The sequence below is a fragment of the Cornus florida genome, unplaced genomic scaffold (assembly GCF_030987335.1).
Source record: "Cornus florida cultivar Cherokee Brave unplaced genomic scaffold, ASM3098733v1 CherokeeBrave_3.0.0_Hap2_Chr05, whole genome shotgun sequence".
NCBI lineage: Eukaryota > Viridiplantae > Streptophyta > Magnoliopsida > Cornales > Cornaceae > Cornus > Cornus florida.
In genome coordinates, this window is record NW_026775575.1 from 102,358,659 (window position 1) to 102,370,893 (window position 12,235).

Genomic DNA, 12,235 nt, shown 5'->3' on the forward strand with positions numbered 1-12,235 from the left:
CTTCGCTGATTATTCGCCGGAGTTTGACCACGTACGTTAATTTCCTTCTGTCCTATGACCTTCCTGTAGTCCCTAGAATATTTAACTTATAAACTCAAAAGGACAATGGTGCCCTCGTATCGTCAAACCCATAACACTAGTGCATTATGCATCAACACTTTCTCGTCAAGCCCCGCCGTGACCTGCCGGTCTCGAAGATGTTTTACCAGCGAGAAACGACGAGAAACGGCAAGCTGAACTGTGAGATTGAACCGACCGGCGATGAAGCAACTGAACGGCGGTGAGGAGGACGACAGGACTGTTCAACGAGCAAGGAAAGATGGGTCTGCGGTCGATACTCAATTAGTGAGCTAGACCCAAAAGAGAGTTTCGATGCTCAATTAGTGAGCTCGGCTTGATCGGAAAGAGAGACACCGACAAAGAACTCCATTAAAGACCAGTGGGCATGAAGAAGAAACTGAAATGCGGTGAAGAGGCGAGCAAAGAGGTCCTCGAAGAGAAGCAAGGATGACGGCAATGATGAAGGTCTGAACGGCGAGAAGCGCGGATGGACAGAACCCGCGAACAAGAATAAACATAACAGAATCGGCAGCGAACATGGACGAACAGAACTGCGGACGACGGACTGACGGCGACGACAAAGTGTTCGGCGGTGAAACAAGTTTGATTTTGTGGTGTCTATGGCCTGAATATGTATACATATATTGAACCCGAAAAGCTTAAACGAAGACGAGAGAGGAAGTTCTGGCAGACCAAAGCCAGAGTAGAGCAACACCGACCTAGTTTCAACTGACCCAACGGTGTAGCTCGAAGCAACCACGACTAAGCTCAATGCGACGAGCCCTCAAGCAACGACGAGCTCTCAAGCCTCGGCGAAACCCATATCTGTCTGGCAATCTCCATATTAAGTTTGACGAAGCACTCAAGCAAGATGACTCAGTTGAGAGGATGCTATGCAGATTCGATTCAGACTGGCGAAGAGAGACTCAGTTCTCACCGGAGAACCCAGTTGCAGTGTAACTGTTCGGATGGCATGATAGATACAGAGAGAGAGGGGGAAGAGAATATGATAAGAGAGGAGAAATAATTATAAGGGTATTTTAGGCATTTTAATTGCTTTATTTACCGGGCTTGTAAGGGTAGAATGATGGGAATTTGTGAATTAAAAATTGCTGACATTATCCTTTCCTGTTAGTAATAGTGCTTTTTCGTTGAGGGAGGGTGGTTTATGTTGTCGACGTACAAACTTTGAGGGAAGTCAGAATTATTTGACAAACCAGAGGAAAGGTCAATGTATGATCTCAAAACCTTATGAAAGGTCTGTGTAATAATTCCTTACAATTTTAGCTAATTTTATAGAGAGAAAAGAACATTTTGGTAAACAAGGAAGGAATAGCCATTTCAAATATTATAAGTTGGATTTCAAGACCAAAATGTGTACTACAATATGAGTGAAAGTTAAAATTACAGTGTAAATATAAGGAAAATATAACCTAACCTCGGAAGTATTTGTGTAATTTACCTTATAACTGCACATAACTTAAAAAGTGGTACGTCCCATGTCATTCTGGTGGTTGAAGCCAATTTTGTAAGATATCCATAAAAATAGACACTTGCCTCACCCATCACCAAAACCTAATACAATTAGGTGTAAATTACCCCTAATACAATTAGGTGTAAATTACCAAAGACTCCTAGTATCATGTACTCCTCTCGTCTTATAAAAAGTGTCGCGGTCAATTGTCATCAGAAGCCCAATGAATTGTTTAGTTCCTGTTAGTTTGAATTGAGGTAGTGAATTACTTGATCCATGTTTAAATCGGGTAACTTAGGCAACCCCTTACATGACATTTGACTGATAGAACAATTTGTCTTACAGATAATATATATATTTATTTATTTAACGTACAACAGATAATATATTGAAGAACTGAAATTTTACCGTGATATTTGATGGTACGTACACTGAAGAGGATGCAACTTTCAATTGGATTTGAGTCTTACTTTTGAGTCTGCAACAAGGGTGCACATGAATTCAACTGTGATTCAATCTAATTTCGTGCAGATTAATCAGTTTTAATTTATAGTTAAACCGTTTTGAATGGTCTCTTAAAAAGTGAAATCGTAATGAACGGATACTCTATCTAATCCAATCCTACCGATTCGATTTTGACACTCGGTTCAATTTGATTTTAGTTTTTTTAAGAATTGTAATTGAATTGATTATGCTTTTATACATAATATGAACGAATCCCATTCCCAATGTACTAGGTAGGTCCTAAATCTGAAAAGTTTCCGGGAAAAAAAGAAAAAAAAAATCTGAAAAGGTTTTCTTTTATTGAAGTTTACAAATCACTCTGCTACATCTGTTTGATTCGTATCGTTAATTCCAGTAATTTAAAATTCATGCAAAGGCTATTTTTGTAAAAAACACAACACACCCCGGTAAAAAGCAGCGCAGAAAGTTACAAAAAATCACACATTCAAAAGTTGTCCAAACCTCTGCACACACATACAACCATATAAGTACTGTATATATCATAGTTACATGTTATGCACTTTGCTCACAGTTTCCCATACTTGCAGTGTCTCAGTTATGGCGGCACTAGCAAATGAACAAGAACAACCACCCACCACCACCACCACCACCACCACCGCAACCATACAACAACCACTACCACCCTCCGATGAGCTGAAGCTTCTATCCTCCTACTTGGGTCTCAGCTTCACAATTTTTCTTGGGTTCATTCCAAAATCTTCCATCTCTTTGGTCTCGGCACTTCAATCTCGCAACAGAGACCTCTCTCTCAAGCTCACCCAAGCCGATGACCAGCTCAGGCAGCTTCACTCACGCCGGAAAGAGGACTCCAAGGCCAACGCGCGCGTCGTCGAGATCTTCGCGAGCCACCGCCACGCGTGGCAGCAGGAGGAGAAGCGGCTGTTGCAGCAGATCGACGCCGCCTCGGAGGAGATCGCGCATCTGAGGGCGAAGATTGAGGAGTTAGAGAAGGTGGAGGCTGAATTGAAGGCCAATGTGGAGGAGCTGAGGCGAGAGGTCGTCGAGAGGGACGAGCTTTTGAATTTCATGGCGAGGAAGTCGGAGTTTCAAGATTCGTCTGAGGGGGATGGTGGTGGTGGTTGTGGCGGCGAGTGTTGTTCGGAGGGGGTTTCTGGGTATGGGAAAATTAGGGTTTCGGAGGGTTTGGATCCGGTGGCGGAGGAGTGTTTTCCTGGGAGAGGGGACTACAATGTGGACCAAATTGGTAGTGTGTATGGACAGAGCAATGGGTTCAGTTCTGAGTTCTTAAATTCTTCTTCCAAGTTTTGGACTGAGAGAGCTAGTATCTGGCAGGTTCGATTCAATTTTTACACTCCTTTCTTTTTTTAAACGAAAATTTGATATACTCACTGAATTAGTACAGTTCTGCACATTGTGAAAAATCTCTGGAGAAAAGAAAATTTTCTTTTGTTTGGTTGCTGAGAAGAGAAGAGAAACATGAACCTTCTTTTGTTCTACTCATTGTTTTGGCTTGTTAGGGTACTTTAAGGGTTGCGTTATTGGGTCATACTTTATCAGCTATTAAATGGGTGTTTTATTTTGCTAGAAAAAATGTAGGTCTTTTCCAGATTTCAAGTTGAATAGTTCAAAGAGAAACACTATTAAAGAATTGACAATCATCAGTAGATATATACTCAATTCTAAAATTCAAACTAAACTCCGGTTGCCGGAAAATGATTGTCTATGCCATTGATTTTCAAAAAATCTTTGTAATATGTATAGTAGGAATTTTTCTTGTTACAAATAATCTCTTGGACCATCAATCCAGAAGGATTTATTGTCTATGAATTTCAAAATCTTGTACTTACCTATTCATTAATAATCTTTCTATCAGAGTCCATATTGTAACTCCCAATTCATCTGATCCTCTGTCCTTCCCTAACTGGAAATTTGTCTTTATTCATATATCTATAATTTAAAGATATTTTTATCTTCTTTGTGACCACTCATTACTCAAGGTTTGTGTCTATACTCCCCATAAGTTATATATATATTTATATATATATACACACACACACACACACATATATCACTCTTACTTTCAGTATGTTTTACCTTACCTTTGTACTTCATCATTTGGCTGGACCACCCTTATTAAGGGACACTGTTAGACATCTCTTTCTTCCAACCACAACTTTTGTCATTTTTGGACACACATTGTGTTTCAACTTATTTCAAAACCTTGTGAAGACAAGAATTCTTTAATGCCCTACTTGCTTGGTGATGATACCACCCAATTTTAGATTCTTTCAGTTCTTCAGAATTAAATGAGATTTGAATTTACTTCATAGTTACTCCAGAGTCTAATATTATCACTATCCAGTTGATTTACAATGTCAACTTGTTTCAGAAATCATCTACCGCCATGAATGGATGTTTGTTTTTTTCCTCTCTGCTTTCAGTTTTCCTGTTGCTACTTTTTCATGACGGTTTTGTTTTTCTGTTTCTTTTTATTTTATTTATTTATTTGTTATTATTATTTTTTTGTGGGATGTAAAACTTGTCATCCTAAGAAACTTGCTAAATGGTTTCTTTTATTTGCTCATAATGCAATGGCTCCGGATTTGTACATTGGAAAAGACATGTATATCTATAGGGCATTCAAACACAAGTCCACTACAAAAAAATTATGCTGTGCCGTTATCTGATTGCATTGCTGTTTAGAATATAAAATTTGCCATATATCAGCACTAAAAATATGATACGAAAATTGATTAGTGTTCCACTTAACCAATCTTTTCATTAGGACACCATTAGACATTCCCTACTCTTTCCCTTGCCTTTCATGACCAACTTGGTGGGGCTTTTGACTTTTGGAATTTATAAAAGACTGTAAAAATCGCTTAAAGGCTCAACAGGTGAAAATATTTCCAGTGTTTGTTGATGTCAAATTCTTGTTCTTGCAGGATGTACAGTATGAATCCCTTGAATCACCATATCATTTGAAGCACTTTGTAGCAAGGTAAGTTCTACAGTCTGGACACAGATCCTTTTGCAAGTGTGTATGACGTGTATTTGAAGTCGAACTAATGAAGGACAAATTTTTCTTGCACAGAAGGGAGTCCCCTTGGAAGGTAGATGGCGAAGCAACTGGAGTTTCCTCTAAACTAAAGTTACTTGAACAGGAACTGCTGAATTTGGAAACAGTTGGTAAAAGTGACCTATCAAAGTTACCATCACTGATGAGAAAGCAAGCAAAGAGGTATCAAGCTCTTTCAGGGAAGATTGATGATCTATGCAGAAGAATGGTAATACATAACAACTTATAATGCTTATATACTATTATATATCATACTATATTTTGTTTAATCTTCTATTAGAAGTTTAGAACCATATAATCTGCTTGAGCATGTTATGAAAAGAAAATTCGTTACTCAAATATGCATGGCAGCTATTTAGTTGTTGAAGAAGATTAACATGGAATGTGGCAGAATATGTAAAATTATTACATGGAACACCATAGTCTTGCATACTGAAAAGTTGCCATCCTATAAGAAATCCTGCCAATCGAATTAAAGATGTAGAATATTATTCAATGACAATGCTGCTGAAATGACATATTGTCTCTCCTGGTCACTCATGAACCAATTCTGTCAAGACTGGTTTAAAATTGGGCATGATACCAGAAACCATACCATGAAGGAGGTCGCATTCATATAAAATTCCAAATCCCACGTGAGTTTCATTGATGGATCAGATGTCCCACCATGGCAGCCACATGATAACGGACTGCTATTGAGCTGAATCTAGTAGATTCAAATTGCAGGAATTCTAAGAATGTTAAATTTAATTGATAACAGTAAGGCATTGGTTATTCTTGTCATTATGAACGATTCAGGATATCTTTTAATTTAGTTTATACGTCAGGAAGGTTTACTTGTTTAGTCTCAGGTAACCTTCTTAGTGATGAAGACGTACCTCTTTCTTCTATTCTGAACTCAATTCTATTGATTGATTTATAAAAGCATATGGCCATTTTAAGACGGTGTGAACACATTATTTCTTCATTAATGTTGAAATTGTCTGTTTTGTACTACCCGGGCTGCTTCTCGGTCCAGGTGGCTGGAATTTATTGTTGGTTTGGGTGGTTGGAATTTATTGTTGGTTTGTGCAATGTATCTTCTACAGATGTTGAGGCAACAAGGGCATATATATGAAAATGTTAAAACCACACAGATTGAACATATTATGTTTTCATAAATGTTTAATTTTTTAAAATTTTGTATCACCTCCGGCTGCTTGTGGATGGAATTTATTGTTGGTTGCTTGTGCAATGTATCTTGCACGGATTTGAAGCTACTGTAGTAATAGAGAATAAATCTTCTATACTCCACCCAAAGGTTGATAATAAGTAACAACTAAATGTGAGAAGATTCATTTATGAAGTGGACCCCACATGCATTTACAAACTCAATACTCAAAACTTCCCTCAATCTCCTTTTCAATGATTTATGATTTAGGTATCCTTGTAGTATATTTTCAAGTGGGTTTGAAATTGGTCGTCAGTTGCAATTCTCTCTCTCTCACACACACACAAGCACATAAACACATGGATATACATGTACATCCCGTTTATTTTCCCCATTTTTTGGACATTCAATTTGTGATGCTATTATTGATCTACAATGAGTTATGTTGCTGATTTTTGCTTCTTCTTCTTCTTCTTTTATTTTTTTTATTTTTTATTTTTTATTTTTTATTTTTATCGATTTATCGCAGCAGGAAAGTGATCCATGCGAACCTACCCTCAGTACAGAGTTCCGTACACAAAGACAAACAGAGTTTTTGCTTGAGGCATTTCGATTCCAGCAGCGAGCATCTGAAACCGGACAGAAGCTTATGTCATTACAAGCTGAGACAGGGAAGAGCTATTTTGGTGATGAGCTGGAAGGCCAGGCCAAGCTGGCCACTAGGCGGTCCTTGGACTCCATTAGAAACAACTTCAAAGAAATCCAGAGAAACTTGGAAATATGGTTGGCCAGAATTATTGGAGATCTCGAAGGGATTCTGGCCAGAGATGGTGCTTCGCGTGTAAGGGACTACTATATTTCTAGATATCCTTTTGTTCAATAGAAATATCCACTGATATTCTCGAATCTTGACCTAACAAATATATATATATATATATATATATATATATTTCCTCTTTTGGTGATCCAATGATCAATGCCATTGAAGTGGACTGCATATATGAAATAGTTTTATTGTAGAATGGAGACATCATGAAAGAAAAAGTAAATCATAAGGAGTTAGTGATCACGCTAGGAAGAAAGGTAGGTTGTGAGTCCAGAACCAAAAGGTTGGGTTTGCAAAGCTGCTCAGAATGTGTAGCTTTTTTAATTTGCGGGTGATGCAAGCATTTACTGGTTTCTAATGGAGTTGTTGTCACAAGAAGCAATATGAAAAACAATGTGGTAAATTACTCTGACGCCCCAGAGGTTTGTCATATTGATATAAGTTAGGTTTTTTTTTAACAATGAAATCCTCTAAGTTTGATAAAGTTAGTAAATAAATTCAGCCATACGACACATGGTGAATTGACACTGTTACCTTTTGACTTATTAATTGACCTATTAAATGAATTACATTGCCTCAATTGCAGTGCCAACAACTCAACCGACAACAAATGCTCACATAATTTAATTGATTGTGCAAGATTTATATAGAAAAATCAGCATGGAGATATAAATACTTGCAATGTTTTTATTTTTATTTTTATTTTTAAATACCTGCAATGTTGTAAATGTAAAAATTAGTAGGGAAAATTATATTTTGGTGGTCAAAATTAAACATAATTGGTGTAAAGTGACCATAAAGTCAAGAAAAGGTGAATAGTCACCAAATCTAAAATTTAATTATTAATAAGTGACCATTTGATAGTTTATTACTTAAATAACCTTGTATAATATATTATTATGTAAGTGGACAAACTTATCATGTATATTAAGCTAAATAAATACTTACTTAAATTGACTAACAAAGAAAGATAATATATTAAAGCAACAATTTGAGAAGGACCGCCCCTATAAATATTATATAAAGAACATTTTGGGATGGAATTCTATTATTGATTTGTCACTGTAAATATTATGTTTTGCAATTATGGTGGAGAGGCTTGGGAAAGAGAATGTTCATAAAGAAACCCTAATTTTTTAAATTGCTAAATTGGATACTAAAAAGGAAAAAGAAAAACGTTGGACAAGAGAGAGAGTAGGAGATGAATTTAATGAGTTATTATTTGTATTGGATGACAATTTTGTCATCTAAAATTTATTTTTAAAATGTTTATCAAATATTTAAATATTTTTGATCAAATTATCCTTAAATGGTCACTTAATATCAATTAAGGTTCAATATTGGTTACTATTCATCTTTTCTTGATTTTAAGGTCACTATAAAGTAATTATGTTTAATTTTTGTCACCAAAATATAATTTTCCTAGAGTCCTGCAATGTTGTAAAGGTAAAGATGAGGTTTTCTATGGCCATGTAAAATATTTCTTCTTCACAATTTCTTTCTTGAATTGTAAACCGAGATTTATATATGTATGTATTGGTTTGAGGGGTCTCACCATCTCTCACGCACTCCAACATCACCTTATTCCCATGCCAATTCTAAGAATGAACAGTTCTTATCTGTAATCCTCAACTAGCTCTCCTATGCAGCATCATTTGCATATTAAATGCTACTCAGTAAATATTTATCCACACGAGGTGTGTTCGAAACCAAGTGCTAAATATTCCATAGAAAAAGAAATTGAAATAATTAAAAAAGAAAAACAAAGGCAAGCAAAAATATTGCAGAGATTACAGTCACATGTAAGATTGCTCAATTTTTAATATATGGTTTCGTATAAACCAAGTACTGTGAAAGTAATTGGGAACCCAAAATCAAGTGGGAAAGAAACCTCTTCCTTTCACGTTTGCGAAAATGGAAGACAAAGGAGGATTGTCAATAGATTATTAACAGTAGTTGAAGCAAAACCACCAATTTGATTGGTAATTTGGTACTCGAAACCATTCTAAATAGAAATGAATGGGTAAGGTTAGAAGGGCAAAAAAGTCCTTTTAGAATTCTAATATTTTACTGTTTTAATGGATTAAATATTGAAGCGTAATATTGTCTTTTTATACCTTTTTTGGGGATTGTTGGGCTGCAATTTTTGAAAAGGAGTGTCATTATTAAAAAAGTAACCAACTTATATTAATACACACCAAGTAAAAGTAACCACAAAGTGTCAATGAAAAAGTTGAAGGTTTGTACAATTTGATGCATTGGTTAACATTGGTATGTGAAAAAAGAACATGTTCACGTTGATAACTTGAAGAATGTTTTCAGAAATTTTGAAAACCATAAAACACATCATCACTTCCACTTTTTAGGTTTTGCCATCCCCAAATTTCCAATTCACACACAAACACACACACAGCGCCGCAGCCAGCATGTTACTCCAATTCCATTTGGTATGATCATACGCAATTAAAGGACCCAATACATCTGATTCAATAACATAGAAATTCAACACAGATACAGTACCAGTACGGAAGCTCCTAATGTTTATTATTACTAGTATTTTTTCATATTTTCTTCCTACACAAGATTTAGGAAGAAATGCACAGTTACATAAAATCAAGCAGAAGCAGTAGCAGCTTCTTCCTGCAACTGTTTCACCTTAGTGATATAATCACTCATTGCTTCCTCCTTGGATTTCCCTGCCATACGTATGGTAATTATAGTGAGCAGCCATTCAAACAAAAATATATACGAAATCAAAATTTGCTATACCGTCCTCATAGCTCAGATAAGAAAGCATTTTAAAACTATATATATATATATATATCCCAATACCTTCAACAGCCTTCCATGCATCCCACTTAACCCTTTCCCTCATGTTGAAAAAGCCAGGACGGTCTGCAGATTGGATACAATTAGCAAGATAAGGCCGAATTGCATTTGAGAGAAAACAAGCAACCCTAAAAGCAATAATAATATGCTCTTTATTCAAGTGTATTCAATGGGAACACAATACTAACCGGTATTCACCGGTCCAACCGTGGCTTGCTTGTAGAGTGCATACAGACTAAGCTTGTTTTCGTTGGAAGTATTCTCGGGCAGGGTCTTGGCTTTCTCAGCATACTCCTCGAATTCTTCCTGTAGGCCCCAAAAAGTTCAAGTCTGATCTTAATTTTTATTGGCATGTATGAAAACTTGGGAACTAAAATGCTTGCCATAGTTGTATACAGGGCATCTGTGTCGCACCTTCAGTCACATACGGTTAATGCAGTGGAATGAAATTTCCATTACCCTTATCCATTCCTTTTCTATTATTTGGAGAAGGCATTCGAAAGCTAGAATATCTATTCCATGAGAGTGGCCATTCTCAATTTCTCATAAAAAGTAGGAATGTCCGATCCTCACTGTGAGATGAGGAATGGACATTAAGTTATGGATCCGAATGGTTCAAATTTAAAACCACATAATTCCCTCAGTTCCACTTCAGGAAAAATTTCCACCATTACCTTAGGATATTTTTCTATATACTTTCTCTCTCGCGTTTACCACATTATTTCTTTTCTAAACAAGTGAGATAAAAGTTCTGATCTGATTTGTGTTCCTTACTTGAATTTCATCCCTGCCATTTCTCCCTTCCAAAAGGACTAGTCACTTAGGGGGTTCAGGGTTCACTTGATTCAAAGATTAAAGTAACGATGGTCGACGGACCTGTTCCATACGCAAAACTACTAGTGATTTGTGGGGTTCCCTGCACTCATTTATCAACCCTAAGATCAACTAGTTTACATCCCATGTGGGACAAAACATATCTACGCCACCTAAAATATGGTGTCTTTGGGTTTGCTTTTTTAATTCTAATTTTTGGTATGAATTGTGAACAACATGTATAAAAATAAAATTTGGGAATTGAGCAAAGGTGATTTATTTACTTCATAAGGGAGAATCAAATTATGTATTAAGCCTTGCACCTTCCAATACTTGGAAACAATTAACACGAGTACAACTATGTTCAGGAAAAAAAAATGTTACAGCCTCCCAAACAGCCAGAAAATGAAGGAACATAATAATTATTATTTTTCCTAAAAATAATATCTTCCCAGATTAAATTCAAACATATTTATAAGAGAACCTTTCATTTAAACAAATTAAATTGAAGAAAACAATGAAGCTTAAAATTAACATCAATCAAAACATGAACGAACAGATCTGTATAAAATACAAAGTAGAATCATATAGTTCTGTCCACAGATTCAACTATATATCACAATGTTAGACGAAACCAAAACCTAAGAGATCGAAAACAAAACCCCCATTTCCTAGTACTTCATTATCTAGATGTGAACTAATTTCCAACGAAAAATCACTAAATCTGAACCAAAAGGACGATAAAACAGCACTATTTAGTTCAAATCCAAAGCCAAACAAAACCACACATATATAGAAACAACATGTAAAATCCAATCAAAACACATGGAGACAAATTTACCGAAACAAATAGAACAGGAAATGAAGAAATCACAAGATATTGAAAAGTGAACCGTTCGATTATAAAATAGATGAAATAACTACTCATACCTTCAAACCCATTTTTTTTCTTTCTTTGAAGCTCTCAGATTTTTTCTGACCTGCTTCAATCTATATACCACACGCAAGTGTGCCGATGAGTTGTGCTGGTGGTGGCTATATATATATATATATTTATTTATTTGTGTGCACGTAAATATGAGAGAAAGATTTAAACAAGAGATTTACAGAATGTTGAGTACGGTGGATGAATTTCGACTTGCTCCACGCACAGTGTTGAGTACGGTGCCCGTTTGATAACGGAAGTTAGTATTTAATTATAATAAATTAAATATGTTTATAGAATTAAAAATGTTGAATACTTAAATTTCATAAAAATATAATTCTTAATTTATAATTATTGCTTAAAATTTTAATGAATAAATTACACTTACCTCTCAAGGTTTTGACAATATGCACTAATCTCTTTTATTGTTTGGCAAATTACACTTATGATAAAATAACAAAAGTGTCAGTTTGAATTAGGGATTTTTCCTATTAAAATACTAAAATTATTAATTTAACCTTCTAACTACCAAAATAATTCTCTAAAGCTGTGTTTTTCCTTTTGTCGGGTCATCCCAATATGGTTGAGACAAT

The 12,235-nt window shown here is 35.7% G+C and overlaps 2 protein-coding genes across 3 annotated transcripts; one reads left to right on the top strand and one right to left on the bottom strand.

Annotated features, from left to right (window-relative positions):
* Nucleotides 1–2,525: 2,525 nt before the first annotated feature.
* LOC132308062 (uncharacterized) lies at nt 2,526–7,576 on the top strand. 2 transcript variants are annotated; one of them, XM_059806027.1, is made up of 4 exons: nt 2,526–3,352; nt 4,966–5,021; nt 5,115–5,307; nt 6,782–7,576. In XM_059806027.1, the coding sequence occupies exons 1-4, from the start codon at nt 2,549–2,551 to the stop codon at nt 7,130–7,132; spliced, it is 1,404 nt and encodes a 467-aa protein (XP_059662010.1). In that variant the 5' UTR covers nt 2,526–2,548; the 3' UTR covers nt 7,133–7,576. The 2 variants fall into 2 exon arrangements, with proteins under 2 accessions (XP_059662010.1, XP_059662009.1); XM_059806026.1 differs by having other exon boundaries at nt 2,531–3,352; nt 6,779–7,571.
* Nucleotides 7,577–9,531: 1,955 nt separating this feature from the next.
* On the bottom strand, nt 9,532–11,838 carry LOC132308063 (acyl-CoA-binding protein-like). The gene is made up of 4 exons (XM_059806028.1): nt 11,648–11,838; nt 10,093–10,210; nt 9,908–9,970; nt 9,532–9,771 (listed from the first exon to the last, which is right to left on the bottom strand). Exons 1-4 carry the CDS (start codon nt 11,657–11,659, stop codon nt 9,689–9,691), a joined length of 276 nt encoding a protein of 91 aa, XP_059662011.1. The 5' UTR covers nt 11,660–11,838; the 3' UTR covers nt 9,532–9,688.
* Nucleotides 11,839–12,235: the final 397 nt, after the last annotated feature.